At 55.1% G+C, this 22,138-nt stretch overlaps 3 protein-coding genes across 3 annotated transcripts; all 3 read left to right on the forward strand.

Annotated features, from left to right (window-relative positions):
* Positions 1-713: 713 nt before the first annotated feature.
* NCS57_00875000 (uncharacterized protein) lies at positions 714-1,943 on the forward strand (the record flags this gene model as incomplete). The annotated part of the gene is made up of 1 exon (XM_053058555.1): positions 714-1,943. The coding sequence occupies one exon, from the start codon at positions 714-716 to the stop codon at positions 1,941-1,943; it is 1,230 nt and encodes a 409-aa protein (XP_052912386.1).
* An 8,586-nt stretch (positions 1,944-10,529) lies between these two features.
* On the forward strand, positions 10,530-13,729 carry NCS57_00875100 (NAD-specific glutamate dehydrogenase; the record flags this gene model as incomplete). Its single annotated transcript, XM_053058556.1, has 2 exons — positions 10,530-13,639; positions 13,693-13,729. The coding sequence occupies 2 exons, from the start codon at positions 10,530-10,532 to the stop codon at positions 13,727-13,729; spliced, it is 3,147 nt and encodes a 1,048-aa protein (XP_052912387.1).
* Positions 13,730-16,769: 3,040 nt separating this feature from the next.
* On the forward strand, positions 16,770-20,516 carry NCS57_00875200 (SH3 domain-containing protein; the record flags this gene model as incomplete). The annotated part of the gene is made up of 6 exons (XM_053058557.1): positions 16,770-16,797; positions 17,241-18,037; positions 18,137-18,512; positions 18,564-18,637; positions 18,690-20,399; positions 20,454-20,516. 6 exons carry the CDS (start codon positions 16,770-16,772, stop codon positions 20,514-20,516), a joined length of 3,048 nt encoding a protein of 1,015 aa, XP_052912388.1.
* Between the last annotated feature and the right edge of the window lie 1,622 nt (positions 20,517-22,138).

Genomic DNA, 22,138 nt, shown 5'->3' on the forward strand with positions numbered 1-22,138 from the left:
GAGTTGGAGTCGTCGGCTTCACGATGTCATGGGTGTCAAATTTTTTGGGCGTTCTGGGCGGGAGCTTGGATGGGGGGGCGAATCCGAATCGCACAGAGCCGGGGGAGGGCGGCTGATTCAGCCGACCGATTCGGAGAGGGAGAGGTCTTTATCACGTGCCCTCGCGGTTACTGATTAGCGCAGGCGCGCTCAACCGCCATTACAATACCTAACCATCGACTCTTTTCTCATAGGTCCATAACATTGACATATCGAAGATACCTACTCAGAAACTATTTTTGAGGTTATTTAAACATCCATATGCACGTGGTTACTGGAGGCTTCAGTCATCTGGTAGTGAGTGTGACGGCGTCGTGTGGAACAATCTCTTGTGTCATCGACAACATTAAAGGATTTCATGATAGTGCAATTGAGCCCTATTGATGTTGCACTATTCAACAGAATATTAACCAATAGTGGAGGTCATGGTATTCAGCTTATGTGAAACCTTGATACCTGGAGTCGAGTCCCCCTCCTCCAAAATAAACTCCATGCTCACAACAGTATTATGTCGAGGCTTGCAGATGCTCACACACACCAAGGTTTCCAGTACCTGTCCGTCACCATAAAAGCTCCAAGACGCACTTTTGACTCGGCCAACTTTGACCAGCCCATACTATGTCTTCTCTTCATCGCCCCTCCTGGTAGTCGATTCAAGCAACACTGACTACGCTATGGACCATCACATGGCCCAGTTGGCCGTGGTTCATATGCTGGAAAGACACAGGCACCAGCCCGCCATCAGTGTTCCACCCATACAAATGATAGGTTCAAGGAGAACGAAGGAGGAGGAAGAAGCCATCTCCTGGTGCGACAAGTATGACCAACACATGCGACTATTCCTAGGCCGCTCAACGAGATGGGGACGCAGCAGTGACAAGACCCCAGATGTGCTCGGCACCAAGACCGACAAGCTTTTCGAACTTACAGAGGCCCTCGGAAAGCAATGCGATCTCTACAAGAAACTCACCTCCAAGAAGAAATCGGACGGAAGACCTGATCATGAGGCATATCACTTACACCACCGCGAGTGGGTCTTTTCCCGCAACGTCATCAAGGCATTCCGCCTGCTACCAAAGAAGATGCAGTCCAACATCGAAATGACGTTTGGGCCGCTTCATTCGCTGGTGAACCCTCCAGAGGCCTACCGGGGCAAGGGCCAGGCTCAGATGGACATGCGTCGAGTGCTGGCTATCATGCTGGCCAACCCCACACAGCCTGCGCGGGACGTCATAGTTAACATGACAGGCGCGCAGGCCAGCTTGGTGCTGAGGTGTGCTGATTATTCCTTCAGCCGGCTCCTTAACCGGATGCTCGAGGTCAACTTGACCAAGCAGATGGAGGCGCCCGATGCCAACAGCGGGGATTGGAGGGCATACTACTACGCCCTCATGAACTACCGGGGACTGTGGAGGAGCTGGAAACCAGCGTCACTCGGCCGCACCTCTTCCCAGGGAATGGGCGCGAAGCAGGGACGGATGAGTCGCAATCTCGGTGCATGGAGCGACTTGAGGCCGGGAATGCTGGTCCGCGAGCTCAGCCCTGACAACCAATTCGTCCATGATAGTATGGACAAGAGAGGGGACAAGCCTGAGACGGACGAAATCTGCAAAGCAGTCCACGACTTCGCGGTAGCTGGAGGCACTCCTCACATCGACCACCTTGTGAACGATATATGGGACTGGGTGACAACTCCAGACTATGCTTTTTCAGCCCGGCCTGGGGACTCACTCCTCGGCGCGATGCAGCTCCCAGAGTCGCTGCAGCGCAATCCAAAGATCAAGCCCCTAGGTCCAGACGACCTTGAAGCCGTGTTTGGCCCAGCAATTGGAGATCTGGCAACGGTCCTGAGCTACTTTCAGCTCGCTCTGTGGGTGTCGACTGGCATGGTAGCCAGATCATAGATAGCAAGGACGAGAAGCTGAGAGAGAAGAGGGGAGAGCAGGCGGCCGGACAATCAAGACAGGGGAATCTGCAGGGACGGAAAAACACAATCTTGTTGGGGCATCGTGATGTGCCGTTGTTGCTGAAGTGTTCAAGTTTGCCCAAGTTGTTGAAGTTGTTTTGCCATGTTGGTTTCTGCTCTCCTGGTAACAGGGCTTGAGACTCAAGGACACTAGTACGTAATTGACTGCCTCAAGGGGACAACCACCTGACCCCGAATGGAGCCAGCAACGTAGGCGACAATCCATTGGCAATTAGACATCTGGCATCGTGACCGCTTCAGCCCTCCTGGAGAGATGAGAAAGAAAAAAGTACGTATCTTACGGGGCTTTTGCTATTGAGAATGAGCGGTAAACGAAATGCGGTACACAAGGGGGCTTCGAATTACGAGCCATTCAAGACAGTCCGAATGAGCACGATCCTCCCCCGTGATCTACAGAAAACTCTACAATGTGAACTCTACATAGGAGCTCGTGTCACCCATAGACCCATCCAGGCCGGCGTAGACAGGCCGTAGAGGAGGGGGAGCGACACGAGGCAAAAACGCCGATTGGGTAATCTGTACTCGGCAGCTGAGGACGCGGCTTCGGCTCCAGAATCTCCCAAAGTCAGGAACAAGGAATGAATTGGTTGTCATCTGGACTCTTGCCGATGCAGGACACACACGCAAGGTGGCAGAAGCAAGTAGGTATGCACTGCGCTGTAGGTAGGCATGGAGGCGAGTCAAAATCTCTCCCATCCTAGATTCTCTTACAGACAATATAGTACCGTATCGATTGCCGAGAAGCTCGGGCCGTGTCTGTAAAGGGCGACATGTTTTGAAGCAGGATTTCGAGACAAGGCAAGGCACATGTCTGTCCCCTAGTCTGGGGTAACGACATTAGAGGCGTGGATGGTGAAGGGGTGTTTACGGTGAAAGTACAGTGATACGAACACAGCTTACACCGTAGGATGCCGCGATGCCTCAGACGGCTCACCGCAGAGCGAATCGGTGCAAGCCAGGCACGCAATGGCCCTCCCGAGTTCCTAATCTCTGACGCTTCCTTCTCACTGTTGCTCTGTCATCGTGAAGCCTTGACCACTAATAAAAATGCACCAGGTCACATTTTCAACCAGCACGTGTCTGCGCCGTTGGTTTGCGTGCAGGCCAGGGGTTGCCCCGCGCTGCCATGAATGGATGAGCAGGGAAGAGGAAAAAAGGACAGAGATGCGATACTGGGATGGCGACAGCCCGGCGGTGCTTTGCGAAGAGACGCCCCCCCGGCCGCATCTTTTGGCCCAAAACTCCGTGGTCCGTCGCCGCCGCCCGCGGGCTTCCTCCGGCTTGCCGCTTGAGGTTGTGTGTATGTAGGTACTGTAGGTACTTTGGCGTGCCGGTTGGGTTTGCTCCAGGTGGTGGACGGGACCCTCACCGCAAGACGCCAGGAATGGGCTCTAATTTCCATCGTGGCCCATCACTCGTCCAAAATGGACAAAGAGGGGCATCCTGGTCGTTTCGTCGTCCACCTTGAAGCTATCGTGATCATGCAAGGCCGACCCTGATCCCCGGACGCGGTGGGATTGAGCATTAGAAAAAGCATGGGTCCAATCCATGTGGTTTGTTGCGTCGCTAGCCGATCAGATAGCAGGCACAAGCCCCAATTAGTTGTGGAGGCTCAGGTGTAGGGCACCACAAGGGGATAGAGTACGTACAGTACAAGTTGAAGTGCCCGGAGGCCGGCAGCACGTTCGGCCGGGTGTAGAAGCATCTATCGCATCGCATCCACACCAAGGGGCAGCGAATGCCCCGGCGGGCAGCATCATGAGTGGATGACCTGGAAGCTTGGCCTGTACTGTGGAGCTCCTTGCTCACGCCCGTGACGCCTCAGGGCCTTTGAGTGCCTGGGCATGCTGGGCGGCGCCCCGGGGGCCCCGCGCTCAGCCACTGGGGGTTCTTGTCTGGGAAAACTCTTCCCCCAACATTCCACTTCGTGGCAACTCAGAGAACGTCCGGCGGGCGCCAGCAAGGTACCTGATGATACGGGCAGTACGTACTGCTACTCAATTGCACCTTCGATTGCCATGAAAGCACGCAGAACCGGGTCCTGGCTCAATGGGGAAACAGAAGAGGCCTGGTGTCACTCCCCTGCTTGACTGCTGCTGTGCCGAAGCTTGCCAGTGAGTCCCCAGCATGGCCCACGGTGCAAGATATGGGAGTTGACGTGATTGGTTATTGCTGTCATTGCACAGGATCGGGTCCTGAAGCCGGGTGCGCATGTATCTCGTACCTCGTGTGGCGGTGCGTATTTGATGAATTGACCGTGTTGACGTATCGCCAGGGCACAGCAGCAAGTCCTGCTCGACGTCAGTTGAAGCAATCTGCATGCAATAAGACGTCCGCGAAGCCGTGAGATCAATTGATCCGAAACAGGCACGGAAAAGACGGCTTCATCATGACGGCACGTGGAACTTGATACCGATCTATCCGAAAATTCCAGCCTTACATAAGGCAAGACCGACCAGGACAAGGAGACGGGAGAGTGAGTGGCAGCGGGCAATCAATGCAATGGCAATTGCCAATTGCAGCGGCATTCGCGAGCTGTGGCAGGTGGCAGGTGGCAGGTGCAAGTGACAGGCGGTGGCAAGTGCATGGAGATCTATGGATTGATTGGAAGCAAGCCAGGGCGCAAAAATAGAAACGGACCTGACTGACACAGGGTGACTGGCATTTGGATATGGATCCATGGATAGAGGCTGGCCTGGACTGTTTGGCGGGGTAACACCGCGTCCACCACAAGCCGGTACGGTGCCCAGAAAGGCATCAGGGCGTGGAGACGGTCAAGGCGCTTGTGAACGGAGGGAGGACAAGCAAGACGTCGTCGTAATGTAATGCCCGTCACCGTCGACCAACAGGCTTCCGTCGGCGGAGGCGGATGCTCACCTGAGTGGGTTTGTAAGAGGCCGTTGTGTTGTCGAGACCGGGGGGTTGTGAGATTGATACTGGAGACACCATGAATGATGAGATAACAGCAACGATGGTGAGATGGGCACGTTTGAAACCGTATGCATCTCATTGAGAAACTGCCGCAAAACTCTCAAGGGTAGGTTGCAACTTGCCAAGGAAGCAGAGGGACAGGGAAGAGCTCGTGCCTGGCGCTGGCAAAGTCGTGATGCCCACTTCCCAAGCCTCTGGAACAAAGATGCATCTCGCCTCTTCCCCAGCCCTCAAGGTATGGATGTATTGTAGGCAGGTACCTACCTTACCGACTGGCGAGCCACGAGCATTGGTCATTGGCATCTCGGCATCATGAGAATGCCCAAGTGACAGGAGCCGATCCTTGACCTCTGTCCCTGACCATTGTCCCTGACCTTGACAAGCCGCATCCACCGGGCCCCAGAAAGTGTCGACGGGAGCCAAGACTGTCCAGCATCGTGACCTCGATCTCATCTTCAAACGAATCCCTGGTACACCTCTCCGTGCCTCAGTCAGACCGAACCGACCGGCCTCCGGTCTAGATGCACGCCCCTTGTCCCTTATCGACGTCTGGGACGCTCCGGTTTATTTTTTTTCTGCCGGCCTCGTGACGCGTTAAACGGCGTCCACCTTGAAGCGCCGGATGCGGGGTGCAGTATTTTGCAGGGAAGATTTGGTAATGGAGCGACGCCCATGACAAACCAGAGGGGCCACGAGACGGCGGCAAAGCAAGTCTGGGGGGCGGTTGTCGGGGCACAAGGTCTGCGAAGTGTCAGCACGCAACTGTGCGTGCCTACATACAGCTGGGCTTCAGGGCGCGCGCTGGCTGAGCGAGCAGAAATGGGGCCGTCCCGTTTACCTCTAGGGGTTGGCAGGCTGGTGTAAAAGTGAAAGCGGATGAGTGCCGCGGGGCCTACATAGTTAGATGGAGGAACGGCCGGCCCCGTGGCTGTCACGAAAGCTGCAAGATCAAGTAAACTGGGGGTAATGGAAACCAGAATGAGATGAGACGAGGGAGTTTGGAGGCGGGCCGTGGGGAAGTAGATGGACTAATTTTTTCTTCCTGTCCTCATGGTAGATCCAGAACCGGGGACTGGAGATGGAAACTGGAGTCGTGGGAGAAAACCTGGGGGTAATGGAAACTAGATGGAAGGGCTCGACGAAGATGGTTCGGGGGCGCCGGCCGTCGGCGGAGTGGGGCCCCGGGGGAGTCCGGGGCCTTTGGGGCCTTTGGGGCGCGAGAGGTCCGGAGGTGGGTGCCGGCTCCGTTCCTTGTGGGACTCTCTTGGGGAATCTTGCACGCAAAGTGTGTACTTGACAGAGAGGAGAGAGAAAGAGGTGGACTCGACGACGCATCTCGCGGGGGATACTTGGATATTGGAGAAACCGCTCTCAACCTCAATCGCGCCAGAATCAATCATATCATGTTGATTTAGCCGTAACGGCTGGCTGGACATTGATGACCGATGACGGAGATGGGACATGACAGGAGACGGATACGCAATCCCTATGCAGACTTGCTAGCAATGCCATGATATGTCGTGCAACTCCCATCCTCTTGCCAGCCTTGCTCATGCTCAATCATCTCGCAATGAAACCCCTCCGTGCCGGAGCCAAGGGCTCCTGGGCAATTGTGTCATCGATGGTACCCCAAAGAGGGTACGCGTACGTAAGTACCGAGCAGGCGGCCCCGCGTCGGCCGGAGGACCTTGCTCTGGCCCGGGTGCGCCCCTCCTCCACCCCCAAGCCCAAGCCCCAAGGCCAGGCCGAGCCGGCGGGTGAGCTGTGCGTGCTGCTGCTTGTGCTCCCTGTGTCTTGTGCCATGGGGATGGGTGGGATTAAGGGGTGGTTGGCCCTGGGTGCCGAGAGATGATGTTGGACGGGGACCAAGAATCACCTTGTCCGCCCAGTTTTTAGTTCATGACTATGACTGGATCTGGCGGGATGTGATCTTGGACGCCCTCGATTGTGGTCCCCCTGGAATCGAGACAAAATTAGTCTCTGTCCCGTGATCGTCCCGGTGTCGGTGAAGCTGGCCGGAAATTTCGGTGAGTGCCAATCGCTCATTGAATTCACGGTCAGGTGAGCCATGGTCTCTCGGTCTAGCAGAGGGGACCTGGCTAGTCTAGCCGTAAGTCACATTTCTCCTTTCCCCGTAGGCGCCAGAGACAGCTTGCCAGCCGCCCGTCTGGGGTAGGAATGTATTGGATGTGGCACTTGGGCACTGAGCTCCCTTCCCTGTCCACCCGTCAGCTGCAAGATGCGATAGTCTGGAGCATGAACGAACAAGGGCCCAGAAGTGAGGCACATCGCCGTTGTCAGGCCAAACCATTGCCAACCAAAGGACAACGTCTCCTTCTTGGCGGCAGCAAACCCAGCATTGTCTTACACAACGCAAACTCGAGCTGACACAAGCTGTGCCATACCATCCCACCGCTGCATGGATTCAACTGGAGAATGGACTGAAGGCTATGGCCGTAAGGAAAACTACATGACATTCGCCAAAGGCCCCGAATTGGGGAAGCTCGCAATGGAGTTCCGCCCTCCGGCGCGCGCGCCCACCAACCCCAGCTTGAAACTAGACGCATGAGGTCCAATTTTGTGCGAATCACCGCCTGTGTTGGCTTGGCCGTTTTGGCATGTCAGAATCGAGAGTTGTGGCAAGGTTTTTTTCGGGCCTTCAGAATTGTCACCTGCTTGTCATGAATATGAGTAGCATCATGGAACCATCACTGTTCTACTGTGTTGATTTTTCGACAATCGGCCAAGGAACAAGACGAGTGGGGGAAGCATGGGAAGCGGGATCGCGGGAGAGCAAACACGGAGACGATGGAAGCAACAAAAGGAGACGAGAAGAAAAAAGCTTGAAACCAAGGCAGGATCTGCAGGTCACGAAGTTGCCATTGACGATGACTCGCAGGCCAACAGGTCCGTCTAGGCCAAAGGTGGGCGAGGTGAGCGATTGCACCATCGTCCACACCGTCTGGTGAATGGAATAGGCAAGGTGCGAGGTGCCGTTTCCATGCATAATGCATGGATAGTTATGTATACTTACGTTATCCAAGTCCTGAGAATGGAGGCTCGTCGTGCCAACTTGGAGTTGCGTGTGAAAGGACGTCAAACGGCGTTTGGTACGTACCATGACCTCGTTTAAGAGATCTGAGTCTTTTTTTTTTGTTCTCGTCTGTAAACTCTCAGTATTGCGAGACGGCAGACCAGAATGCGCAATTGTCAAGTGACGCGGGAGAATGGCAATCCAACTGGCAACGTTGCAGAGACAACTCATGATAGCCTCTCGCAACCAATTCAGCTCAGCAACTGATGTCAAGCGAGAACCTGGAGAAAGGCTCCTCCTACGTGCAAAACGCAGAGCCTCGAATAACCGGGGGCCGGCAAGGCCTTCCCCACTCACCTGGTCTCCCTGGCATGGCACTTCTGGGCAAAGCCTGGGGACCTTGTGGGAGGGAGTCTTTCTCTTCGTTCCTGGGAACACACTGAGCGGCCAGGAACCGGGCGCTCGGTCCAACACAGGATCCAGAAAAGGACTTCCTCTTGAGGTTTAGACCAGAGGCACTATTGAGTAATTGAATGGACCTTTTTTGCGCGGCGTGAGGTCATGATCACGATCGGGGGCGTTGATTCTTTCTCGACTCTTCTGGCGGGCTGAGCTGGGCCACTCAATTGCTCCGCTGCAGATGGGGGGTGGTACCAATGGGGAGGCCTCGAGGCGACCGGGCCGGTGATGTCTTCCTTCGAATTCTTCTTTTTTTTCCCTTGAGTTTTTGCAGACTGGGTCAATTTTTCACTTGCTGGAGTAGCCCGTTGCGAGCAAACATGTTCTTTGCACAGGGCCTGGACGGCTGGTGGCGGGGCCGGGGTGCGCAACAGTGCCGCCTGGTCCCTATTTTTTTTTCTCTGTTACTAGCTACCTACCCTTGAGGGCAAGACAGGGAGACGGGACTCTGTAAAAATACACACCCATCGACTGGCCCACGCCCACCTTGAACAAACTCCCCCAGCCAAACCAAACCAAAGCAGGGGCCGGGGGGTGTGGGAAAGGTGAGCGGGAAGGAGGCAGGGAGGGCTTCGAGGGACAGCGTGACAACCTTTTTGAGGCGTGACATGAGAAAGAGAAGGCAATAACGAGGGCCCATGTTGACATCTTGGATCCAACCTGGAAGGCACGGAGGAGCATAGGCGTAGGTACGTACCCCCGTCTCCGTCAGGGACCAAGTGGAAGTACCATCGTACACTCTTGGGTCATTGTTGAGAGACACTCGACGTCAGAGTATTTAAAGCTTCCATCGCCAGTCCCAAATGTGTTCCTGACTCGAGAAGTTGGAGTGATAAGTCTCTCGACCTCGATCTCTTTTCCCTCAAAAGAACCCCATCTCTTCTTGAGATTCTTCCTTCACCCTCATCCTCATCTACCTCCCGCATATATATCATCCCCCCCCTCGACATACTTGTCAGACCTACCTCATTTCCGACCCTCGTCGTATCAAGAGAAACCGCTGTTATCTCTTGCTCGGGCCGTCATCAGTTTCTATTTACAACAGTGCTGACGGATGGCTGTGCTGAGTACGCGCACTCCGAAGCAAACAAACACAAGACTGGTTCAGCTGTGCTAACCCAGTGTCAGAACTATAACCCCAACCCTCTCAATTGAGAATCACCAACCCATCAAACAACCGAAAACAGACAGCTGAACCCGCTGTCTCGTTGTTGTTGGACATCTTCCAAGACCGGCATTCCCGACTTACACGCTTCTTGACCAAGTGACGAATTTGATCGCCACGGTTACCCCCTTCACCTACCAAAAACAAAAAACTCTTACCAGTAAGTAGCCGATAAACCTGTTATCTGGGAAATACCTGCCCCCCGTCATCAGAGCAATGCCCCAAAAATATCCTTATCGCAAACCCTGGACCCATCCATTGGTGTTTCCCCTGATTTGCACTGCCCAATGAGGGCGATACGAGAGCCGGCCCGGCGGTGAAAGCCGATCTCACCGGGCTTGTCTCTCCCGTATCAGAGCCTCGAGATAACGCCTGCATGCTTCTGCCGAGCTGGTGAAGCTGGCGCAGGCCCGCCCGCTGAATTTTGCCTTTTGCGATCCCGAACCGGTGGCGCCCATCTTGCATGGGCTCCCCGGAGAACTAGCACCCAGCCTTGCGGCACGGGGTTCTATGCGATCACTGGATCGTCTGGCACCGGATCACGGGCGCAGCCACAGAGGCAAAACAGCGCCCGCTGGTCACCTCGTCAGCGGGCCTGTATCAGCGATCCGCGGTTGCCATTGACTCACGAGCTGATGCCATGGATGCCGAGAGTCGGCGGATATGGAAAGAGGACTGTTGTCCTTTTTCCAATTCCGTTGTTGTTCGGGATGTTTATAAAAGACACTCGAACGGCTGCTTGTTGTTGTTTCTCATCATCGTTCATTCCCCTTCCAATCGTTTACACTTAGACTTCACTTTGCTGTCACCAGCACAACACAGCCAAGATGCTGCAATCACCGATTTCAATGGCTGACCCTTCGCCTGATAGATTCCCTGGATACACAGATCCCTTCGAGGAACCATCATCAATAATGTCTTCCACATCCGACCCCGTGGCCAACCTCAAGGCTGAGGCCAGCCGAGGCCCTTCTCCCCAGCCCACTCACTTCAGTGTTCCCCTGTCAAATGGCAACGGCAACGGCCACCGCGTCCTGCGCTCTGCCACTGTTGGCTACATCGCCCCTGAGTTCACCGGCAAGAAGGCCCAGAAGGAGGCCGTCAAGGACATCATCAAGCAGGCTGGCCTGGTCCCCGAAGCTCAGATTGATGAGCAGATTGAGTGGTTCTACGAGAAGCTCGGCATCGACGATGTCTACTTCCACATCGAGACCCCTGCTGTCATCAGCACTCACATCACCTCTCTCTATGCCGCCAAGGTTGCTGCCTTTGCCCGCGAGGACAAGCAGGAGGAGATCCGCATCGACATGGAGGCCAACGACCACGCCATCTACATTGACACCAGCATTGCTGGCAAGACCAACGTCAGTGGCCCTCGCTACGAGGAGCGCCTCGAGGCCAAGTACATCGACCACGTCGGTTCCAGCAAGTACCGTGTTGAGACCTTCCGCTCTCCCGCCGTCCTGAGCCCCGAGTCCAAGGCCACCCTCCGATGCTACTTCGTCTACCAGTGCCAGTTCCAGACCCCCCCTTCGCAGACCGACCCCAAGGAGACCAACCTTGAGAAGATTGCCGACCAGGGTTTCCTCCAGAAGGCTACTGCCAACACCAAGCAGATCTACCAGGACATCATTGAGCTTGCCGTCGGCCGGGCTGGTCCCGTCATTGAGGTCTTCGACATCGAGGACACTGATGAGAAGCGCATGGTTCTCGCTTTCCGATCCCGCTCTGCCCAGGGTCTCTTCTCTGCCCTGAGCGACCTCTACCACTACTATGGCGTCACCTCCTCGCGAAAGTACCTGGAGCAGTTCTCTAACGGTATCACCGTCATGTCTGTCTACCTCCGACCTGCTCACCAGGTTGACGGCCAGGCCAATCAGTTCCCCTCTTACGAGGAGTCGATTGACCAGATCTCCAAGGAGGTTTCTCTCCTCTACTGCCTTCCCCACAACAAGTTCCACAGCCTCTTCCTTTCTGGCCAGCTGAGCCTCCAGGAGTCCGTTTATGCCCACTCCGCCTGGGTCTTTGTCCAGCACTTCCTTAACCGTCTGGGCCCCGAGTACGCCTCTCTCTCCGAGCTTCTGGATGTCAGCAACAACACCCAGCAGGCTCTCCTCTCCAACCTCAAGCGCCGTCTCCGCTCCGAGACCTTCACCCCTGACTACATCTATGAGATTATTCAGAACTACCCCGGCCTCGTGCGCGCTCTTTACGCCTCCTTCGCCAACGTCCACCTTCTTAAGGATCAGGAGGACCCCGTGAAGGTTGTCTCCTCCAGCCTGTCTGTCGAGGTTCTCTCCGACGAGGCTCTTAAGGACAAGATCGCCAAGAACGTTAACAACGAGCACGATGAGATGGTCCTTACTGCCTTCCGCGTGTTCAACAACGCCATCCTCAAGACCAACTATTTCACCCCTACCAAGGTTGCCCTGAGCTTCCGTCTCGACCCCTCTTTCCTCCCTGACGTAGAGTACCCCAAGCCCCTCTACGGCATGTTCCTCGTCATCAGCTCCGAGTCCCGAGGTTTCCACCTCCGATTCAAGGACATCTCTCGTGGTGGTATCCGAATCGTCAAGTCTCGCAGCAAGGAGGCCTATAGCATCAACGCTCGCAACCTCTTCGACGAGAACTACGGTCTTGCCAGCACTCAGCAGCGCAAGAACAAGGATATCCCTGAGGGTGGCTCCAAGGGTGTCATTCTCCTTGACCCCAAGCAGCAGGACCGCGCCCGCGAGGCCTTCGAGAAGTACATCGATAGTATCCTTGATCTTCTCCTGCCCGCCGAGACCCCCGGCATCAAGAACCCCATTGTCGACCTCTACGGCAAGGAGGAGATCCTCTTCCTGGGTCCCGATGAGAACACTGCTGAGCTGGTTGACTGGGCCACCGAGCACGCCCGCTCCCGCAACGCCCCCTGGTGGAAGTCCTTCTTCACCGGCAAGTCTCCTAAGCTTGGTGGTATTCCCCACGACACTTACGGCATGACCACTCTGTCCGTCCGCGAGTATGTCAAGGGTATCTACCGAAAGCTCGAGCTTGACCCCTCCACCATCCGCAAGATGCAGACTGGTGGCCCCGACGGTGACCTGGGCAGCAACGAGATCAAGCTCGCCAACGAGACCTACACTGCCATCGTTGATGGCTCTGGTGTCCTCGCTGACCCCAAGGGTCTTGACCGTGATGAGCTCCTCCGCCTCGCCAACAACCGCAAGATGATCATCGAGTATGACATCTCCAAGCTGTCCCCTGAGGGATACCGCGTCCTGTGCGACGATGTCAACCTGACCCTGCCCAGCGGCGAGGTTGTCAACAACGGCACCTCTTTCCGCAACACCTTCCACCTCCGCGAGAACAGCTCCGTCGATGTCTTCGTCCCTTGTGGTGGTCGCCCTGCCTCGATTGACCTCATCAGCGTCAACCGCCTCATCAAGGACGGCAAGTCCCTCATCCCCTACCTCGTTGAGGGTGCCAACCTCTTCATCACCCAGGACGCCAAGCTCCGCCTTGAGGCTGCTGGCTGTGTCCTCTACAAGGATGCCTCTGCTAACAAGGGTGGTGTGACCTCTTCCTCCCTTGAGGTCCTTGCCTCTCTGTCCTTTGACGACGAGGGCTTCGTTGAGAACATGTGCCACAACGCCAACGGCGAGGCTCCCCAGTTCTACAAGGACTACGTCAAGCAGGTTCAGCTCAAGATCCAGGACAACGCCCGCCTTGAGTTCGAGGCCATCTGGCGCGAGCACCAGGAGACTGGCACTCCCCGATCGGTCCTCTCTGACAAGCTCTCGGTTGCCATCACCGACCTTGATGAGAAGCTCCAGCACTCCGACCTCTGGGACAACGAGAAGATCCGCCGCTCTGTCCTCAAGGATGCTCTTCCCCACCTCCTGCTGGAGAAGATTGGCCTTGACACCCTGATTGCCCGCATCCCCGACTCGTACCTCCGCAGCATCTTCGGCAGCTACCTTGCCAGCCGCTTCGTGTACGAGTTCGGCAGCAGCCCCAGCCAGTTTGCCTTCTACGACTTGTAAGTGTAGCCAAATATCTCTTGAATGCAACAGACGCTAACTAGTACAACAGCATGTCGAAGCGCATGGCCCAGATTGCCGACAACTAGAAGTTGCCTGCACGCGACGAATAAAACGGTGTTTGAGCGTGTTATTTGATTCTATTTCACAGCATAGCATGATTGTTTTTGTGCCTCGATGAGAGATGAGCATAGTTACGGTGTGTTTGCAGCATTGGGAAGGTCCTGGCATGGACCTATACATGGGTAACGGTTCCATTGGGAAGGTTAAAGAAAAGTCAGAAAAGACTGCATCCAAGTAGTCGATAATAATGAATCATTCAGAAGTTCAATACGTTTTGCCAGACAAGCTGTGAGGTGATATCACCGTGGTGGTTGAGTGCCTAATTACCTTTGAGCCACAAAAAGGATTGGACGAGACTGATGCTGTAGAAAGCCCGTTGAGGAGAGACATGCATAGTAGCCAGGCTCTGTTTGAAGTTCGGATCGTCCGGAGAAATGATATCCTGCATATGGGTGGATGAGAGGAGGAGTACATGTGCTAGGCGCGGCAATCAATAAAGTGCGGTATTTCGAAAGATGTGCTCCAAGCGCGCGCTCTGCTCTTGTGTGGGATAGATTTGCAGCTTGGAATAGGACTGGCTGGGAGTGATGATTCTCTGGCGCTAGCATGTGAGCTTGTTCGAGGCTGTTATTGAGCCGGCCAAGCCTTGCATAGCTCCCAGTTGTTATCAGGCTCTTCTTCCATCCATACCAGTGGATGAGGACATATGTAGGTAGTTGGAAACCAAAGAGGACTAGAGCCAAATACGTGCTCAGATAGGCGAGACGGCAAGGGCCTCGCAGACGTAGATGGCTGGTCGTCTCGTCATGGGCTCACCAGGTGCATGATTCTTCATGCAGACGGCGTGGCAGTAATATACGGGACACTGGTTATGCAGGACCCTCGCATGCTATGAACGGACATTGGCACACGTGCTTGACACGGCTGAGGGATGAGGATACAATGTTTTCCCCCTCTTTGCACCCGCATTGCCGAGGTTGTGTGTGTCTCGTTGGTTTGCGAGAATGGCATGTTGGGTAATTGTGCTGCATGCCGAAGCATGTTGTGATGGAGTGTTGAGCAAGTAGGAGGGAGGCTTCTGTGCGGGAGGTGCGGGATATCCGAGTGTGGAAATTGGGAGAGTTGTTTCCTCACTTGAGGTTAAGTGAAGAATGATGAATAGCGTAAGAGGCTGTGATATCACATTCGAAGGCGGCTGAGACGTGGTGATGGTGATATCAGATCCATCAAATTCGACAACACTGGGAAAAGGTGAGGCACGTGGTACGTACCTAATTGTTAGCGCAATGGAAGACAGAGACGGAATCTCCCATCCCACGAGGGAGGATGGATTCATGGCCAATCAGAACAGGCAGAGACCTTACTTCCCCTGACAGGGACCCATCACTGCTTCGGTCGTTTCAGCATTTCCCAGGGTCAAGGCGCGGGTGCCCTGGGCGATTCCCCGGACGCGTTAGGGCCAAAGTTTACAAGCTCCTGGAACCGCTAGGCATTGGAGGCTGTCCAGGGGTTTTAATGGGCTACAGGACACACGAGATTCCAGAAGGAACGCGACGCGCGATGGAATATCAGGTTGTGTGTAGCGGTGAAAGAGCTCAGGTTTGCTTGCTTTCTTTTTTGACATGAAACTATGGCCATCCAGAGCGCAATGGGGTGAGGCTGGGACGGGTATAGTGTCAGATGCATGGCGTTACACAGGGCATGCACAAGAGTAGAGCCGACATGATGGAACTCAATCGACTTGCCTCTCTATTGTCGCTGTCACCTTTTTTCTCTTGCATTGACCGTCTCTAATTGTCATTGGTTTTGCAGGGAGACTACAAGCAGCCAGACTCAGATATAGCTCTAGTAGAAAACGCCATCTGGCCCCCTGCTGTTGGAATTCGCTGTTTGGCGTCTGTCACTTTTTTTCTTCTTTTTTTCCCCTTCGCTCGACCAACTCTTGACCCTCACATCATACCAACTTTACCTACGCGCGCGCACTGCTTTCTTTTCTTGCCCAGTTCAATGGCCTGACCGACTTAGCGGCCCGGCCTCCACTTTCGTTTCCCATCTTTTTTCGATTTTTCCTTATCAAAAAAAAAAAAGTCTGGAGGGAGCCGTTTTGACGTTGACAATTGAAACGGCGCCGCTCGACAATCCCTCCCCTCCCCCTCCCGCACCGGTAGTGCTACTCCATCATCCATCGGCACCCGACCTTGATTTGAAGAGAGCGGAGAGGCCGAAGCGAGACAACAGAGGGGGAGATTTGCAAGGCGCAGGAAGCGACTCAAATAGGACAAGACGAACAAGAGAGGCTTATCCGTCAATCCTTCTGCCGCTCACTGCTTGCTCTTCTCAGCTCAGCACAGCACAGCACAACGACGACGAACGAACCACCCTTGCTCAGTAGTGTGCCAGCGCCAACGGTGGAGTCTCCAGGGAATCAAATCAATCAATCCCTTTCTACCCAGCGCCAGCCCAGCCCAGGGCCCGCCACGAAACGAAACTTGGGCCATAGGCCGCCCGACGCCAACTCATTCTGCTTCCTCACACGGGACACGGGGTGCAAGTCAAGACACACGGACCCGGGGAGCAAAGATCGTCGTCACTCCCTCTCTCCCTCTCCAGTTTTTCTCGAGCCGTCGGTCCCCCAAACACGTTCCGCGCCTCTTCAGAATACGTAGGCAGATTCATGTTGGACGATCCCGTGGCTGGCCACCGGGCACCGACGAGCGCAGCGCAACGCGAACGACACCGAGTACGACTGCTACGACGACCAAGCTGATATCCAACACCTGAGGCGGAAAAGCAAGCAAGCAAGCAGGGCAAGCAAACAAAACCTTGGCGACACCGACCAACAGTGCGAACAAGGCTCAGGGTCCGGGCCTCCAGCAACCAGCAAAGCAAAGAAAAAAATCGGCCCCCAAGACAAGCCTCCATCGAATTAAAAAAAGATACAGACGGCAAGAGAGGCGCGGCGCTTCTCCAAACCAGGGGCTCGCAAAAAAGCCATCACTGTGTGCCTTGTGCCTCGTGGGTCGTTCGTGGCTTTGACGGCCACGCCCGTCCTCCTCGCCCATCACCATGACACGACCAACCATTGTTCGAGCCGGTATGTCCCTATTCGTGTCTTTCTCTGTTCTGTCCCTGAGGTGTGGATGAGAGATGCGCTGGTGTTTTCGCAGCGCCTCACTACTCCTCATCCTGATTCCGTCCCTGTTACAGCTTTCCTCTCCCCTTTACATCTACACTTGGTCCCCAGTTCTACACCCCCCCGAATCTCGACTGTCGAAAGTATCCCTATCTTAGGTATCCTTCTTTGATTACGCTTCTCTTGCCTACGTTTCATCTTACCCTCGCCAACCCCTGCCCACCGACTGCCGTCCAAGCTCCCTGGGCTTCCTCTCGCTCGGGGGCCGATGCATGTCACGATACCTCCATTCCAACCTCCCGACTTTGACCTTGTTTTTGTTCTTTTTGCATTTCCACGCTTCGTCCGCAAAACGCTCCTTGACCGGGTGAACTAACGTTTGCGACCGCTTTGCGCCCCTGTAGATACCATCGACCTCCAAGATCACCACGCTCCATCCGCTCAGGACCATTCCAAGAGTGCTCGCACCATCACCTCCCCCAACTCCCTCTCGCCCCACCAGGCCGAGACCATTCGTGAAGTTATCAGCGACACCGCCGACGAAGAGCGCCGTTCCCCGCGCGTCTCGTGGGAAAACGGCAACGGCATTGACGATATTCACCGGTTCGCCGACGACCTCGTCGCCGGTCCCACGGGATCCAGCTCAAACTCCAACTCCCGCCTCCGAGGCGCTGCTGACGACGACGACGATATCAACGGAAAGATGGTGCAGGAGGATGCGCTGGCCATTGCGCAGAACGGAGGCATCTCGTCCTCGGACGAGGGTGACCTCGACGGCGACGCTGACGACCTCGACGATGACATGATGGACAAGATCTCGAGTTCTCCCTCGATTGAAGATGGTGGGTGCAGCCCCGTCATTGCCCCTCGGGCATGGCCGCGTCGAATTTCTTCTCTACCCGGATCGCTACGGAGTAGTTCTCCCACTCCCTCTGGTTCAAGTGTCACCAGGGTCTGTTCGCCATACCCTGAGCCTCTCAGCTATACACCCGGCCCCGGCAAGCTTGCCCAGCTGCCGCGAGCACTACCCGCAACAATCCAGAATCATCGTCTTCGGGGTAAGTATACCGATCGCGACGACGCCGCCGACGAAACCGACTCCGATCCCGAAAACGATACGAGCTTCGATTCCATCACAGCCGAATTTCACGAAACACTTGAAGATGAGAAAGAAAGGCGTGGGATGGAGGTTCAGGAAGAGGTGGGAAGAGCAAAATCCGACATGCACGAAGGCTAGCACCCTTCTTCTGAAGGATCAAGCATAAGGACACGGGTCACTGTATCGGTAAACAGGGAGCAGGACATATTCTATGACTGCAAGTCAGTCTTGAATCTTTCGGACACGAGCGACGAAGAAACTCACGAGCAGGAAAACGAGCACGGCGACGATTTCGACAACTACGATCTTTCCCTGACCGTTCCCTACGAAGAATCATACGAAGACGATGACTCTTCCCTCTCCCTCCCCAGCGATCCAAGCTATGTTGATTCTGGTTGGGCGACAGAATGCTTACAAGAAACAGAGGACATCGATTTCGAGTTCGTTTATGCACTCCACACTTTCGTGGCCACGGTCGAGGGCCAGGCGAATGCCACCAAAGGCGATACCATGGTTCTGCTAGATGACAGCAACAGCTACTGGTGGCTGGTTAGAGTTGTCAAGGACAGCAGTATTGGTAAGTCTTGGACTAAGATGGGCTGGGCTGGAGGCTGACCAACCCCCACAGGATATTTGCCTGCGGAACATATCGAGACGCCGACAGAACGATTAGCCCGTTTGAACAAACACAGGAACGTCGATGTATGTGCTTCTCTACCTTTGCAGAGGGCCCTGAAACTGATATTGCTTGCAGCTTTCTGCTACGATGCTAGGAGATCAAACAGACAAGAAGCAACCGACATTCAAGCCGTCTATACGGCTAAGACGGAAAACGGTAACTTTTGCTGCACCGACGTATGTCGACTACTCAGACTTTGACGACTACTCAACCGACGAGGAAGATCTGGATGATCTATTTGGTCAATCAACAACTAAATCCACCCAGCAACAAGAACAGAAGAAGGATACCCAGCAGGCAACGACAATATCAGTCGTGGAAGACGACGACTCATCGGAGGAGAGTGCCAAGGTGGAACCGCTCAAGCCTCGCTCCAACGTCAAATTGGTTATTGAGTCTACAAAGGTCGAGACAGTCGAAGAGGAGGATGAGACGAGGAGTAGCGAAGAGATACTCCTGGACAGCAAGCTGGAGGGCCCGAGCAAATCGCGAAACGGCACCGTGAGAAACACAGACTCGTTCTACAGAGACGAGACCGTTGAGACCAAGAAGATCACACTGACACCAAACCTTTTGCGGGACGACAACCAACCCCGGCCATCTCAAGACTCCATCACCAAGGATATCAAATCAAGGACAAGCCTGGACAAGATGGATAAGGAGCTCATGTCGGACAAGGAAAAGAAGAAGATCCAAGACAAGGCTCGGAAGGAGAAGGAGAAGAAGCCCAGTGCCATTCGAAGCTTCTTCTCTAGGAAAGACAAGAAGAAGTCGATCGATGATGACGATGAGTCGTTTGGCAAGAGGTCGATGGACATTGTGTCGGAATCCCGGGACAGCGAGTCGATCGAGGAGGTGTCGTCGCCAGTTCAACGAAACCCGAGCAAGCTCCAGAAGCAGATGCCGCGTACAGAGCCCTCGCTGTCACGCAAAAACTCTGTTGGATCACAGGAGCAGTCCTCAACAAGGGAGCTTGCCGCTTACTTGGCCGAGTCTCGGACCAACGACGTGTCTAACGTGCCACCGGCCTCGATGCGGCTCGTGGACCCCGACACGCAAGAGACACAGGAGCTGCCGTCCAATACTCATGTTGGCGGTGATGTGACCAGAGCACGGTCAGCATCCGCCGCTGCACAGCACGACGATACCAAGGCGCTGGCCAAGGCACTTGGCCGCAGTGCCAGCACAGGAACACAGCCCAGAACGGCCAGGACAGTCAAGCCCCGGCCGTTGACGGATCTGGATGAGCTGGAAAGCTCAGAAGACGATTATGCCTCAGAGCCCGAAGCACAGCCGACGCAAGAGCCGGCTAAGGAGCAGAAGGCTGAAGGGGCTGGTCTACGGCCACAGCTCCCGGGGGCGTTCCCTGACAGCTTTGAGGCTGCGCCAGGCCAGAACTCGGCGGCGGCGGCAGCCGCAAGCAAGGAGCAACACCAGGATCGTCTGTCAGAATCACCGGTGCATGTGTCACCCGTCAACGTCACACGGCCCCCGGCCCTGGAGATTGACACATCGTCTCAGGAAGGCCGGTCGTCATCCGAAGTGCCGTCACCAGAGCTCATGCCTGGAGCCGACACTCCCAAAGACAGCAGCTCTACAAGGAGCAACAAGGAGGCTGGTTGGGATGACGAGAAGTTACGGGCCTTCTTTGATGACGGCGAGCATGTTCGGGATCTCCTCATGGTTGTGTACGACAAGACGGACGTCGAACCAGCGGGCAAGGACCATCCAGTGGTGAGCGGGCTGTTTAGGGAGCAGAACGCCAAGTTGGCAGAGATTACGACTGTGAGTATCTTCAGGAGGCGACTTTATCCATTCCGAATACTAACAACTGTATAGCAACTCGACAATATGCTTGGAGACTGGTTGGCGAGAAAGCAACGACTCCGAGGCACGCTATAGGCTGGCGGCAAGACACGAGAGGGAGCGAAATCGGAAGCTCGAGCTTCAATGGAATGACCAGGAGTCTATGCTATGGCTCGATATGAGAGCGTCATCTGTTTCTTTTTTCATTTTTTTTTCTTGGTTCACTTCACGACTTGATCATCTTGGGAAGTAGGGCTGCGGGTTCTGGACATGCCCATCAAGGCACCCTCTTGTGTTAGGTTATAGGCGGCGATAGGCGTCTTTAGGAAACGAATAACCCAGACGCGAGGGAGGATTGCGACGAATTGAATCCTCGGACCTCGCCTCTGCGGTGTGTTTGACTGACTGACCGACTGATTGACTGATTGAATTTCTGAGAAGCTGATGGCGATGTCGCAGTGGTATTGTGGTGCATGAATGTCGTATTGTTGATGCGTCAGGAACCGAAAGGGGGCAAAGGCCCAATCACAAGGGACAAGTTCACGTGAAAGTGGAAGAGATCCTTGACGTCTTTAACCAGCCACTCGCTTTTTTCTCAATGGCTACTCTCTCTTGATGGCCGCCCTGGCGTCTCGGGACAATTTTCCGAACATGGTAGGTCATGTAAGCAGAGACTCAGACTAGGAGGAGGACGGACACCTCGGTAGTTTCGGGCCTGGAGAAGGGAGTAGCGCGGCGCGGGAAGAGGTGTCGGTAAATAAAGAGAGGAGGGAGAGGAGATGTATGAAATATTAGGTTAGGTGCCGAGGGATGAACCGATGGAGATTTTGGGGGGTAGGACGGTAGAGGAGGGAGGGGATGATGGCCTCAAAGTTGTGGCTGCTGATTGTCGAGAAAGAAGCTTCCGTCACGAGTGTGCCGAAGCGAGCTGCAGAGATGAAGCTGGCTCCAGCACGTCCAGCGCATCTCTGCAGGACGACTGATTGGCCCTGAATTCGAGGAGCAGACCGCGGTACTTGTTGATTTGAATGGATGTTATGACCTGCGTACCGTACCTCGACGGCCTGTGGATGGAGCCCTGGGCCGGGGGGGGAATTGGCTGGGCTGGGCTGAGCTGAGCTGAAGCTGGGGCCATCCAGGGGCAAACACGCCAAACCTCGCTCGTCTCGGGCTCGTGATTGGCCGCAGTCAGGCGGGCCGAGGTCCTGTCCGGGTTTTGTCTGGCGCGCCATGGGTTGTAGCGACCAGGTACACTCGGTGGGGGATTGCGCTAGAGAAGTACATCATCGCTACCTCGTGTCCCCAGCCACCTTGCTTTCCCATTTCCAGAGGTCGACCCCTGTGCTGCAGCCAGCTCCCCAGAGAAGGAGTGAGCTGAGCTCCTGTTCTGCTCTGCTCCTCAGTCTTTCTCTCATCTCATCTCCTTCGCTCGCTTCTCCCGCCCGCCGCCGCCCGTGAGTCGCCCACATCCACGCCCCCCAGACCCAGCCCAGACCCAGGCAATCCAAATCAACACCAGCCAGCTCCAACTACCTACACGACCTCGTCGTCGCCAACTCCACTCCTCACCTCCCCCATCTTGCCATCTTCATCATCATCACGGCGCCTGTAAGTACATGATGCACTTTTTTTTTTATGTCGGCTGCTTGTCCATGGCTTACCCTGGACTGGCGGTCCTCGCCCCGTCCCTTGGCCCCAAGTAAACAACATCATCATCC

This window comes from Fusarium keratoplasticum, chromosome 6 (assembly GCF_025433545.1).
Source record: "Fusarium keratoplasticum isolate Fu6.1 chromosome 6, whole genome shotgun sequence".
Classification (NCBI taxonomy): domain Eukaryota; kingdom Fungi; phylum Ascomycota; class Sordariomycetes; order Hypocreales; family Nectriaceae; genus Fusarium; species Fusarium keratoplasticum.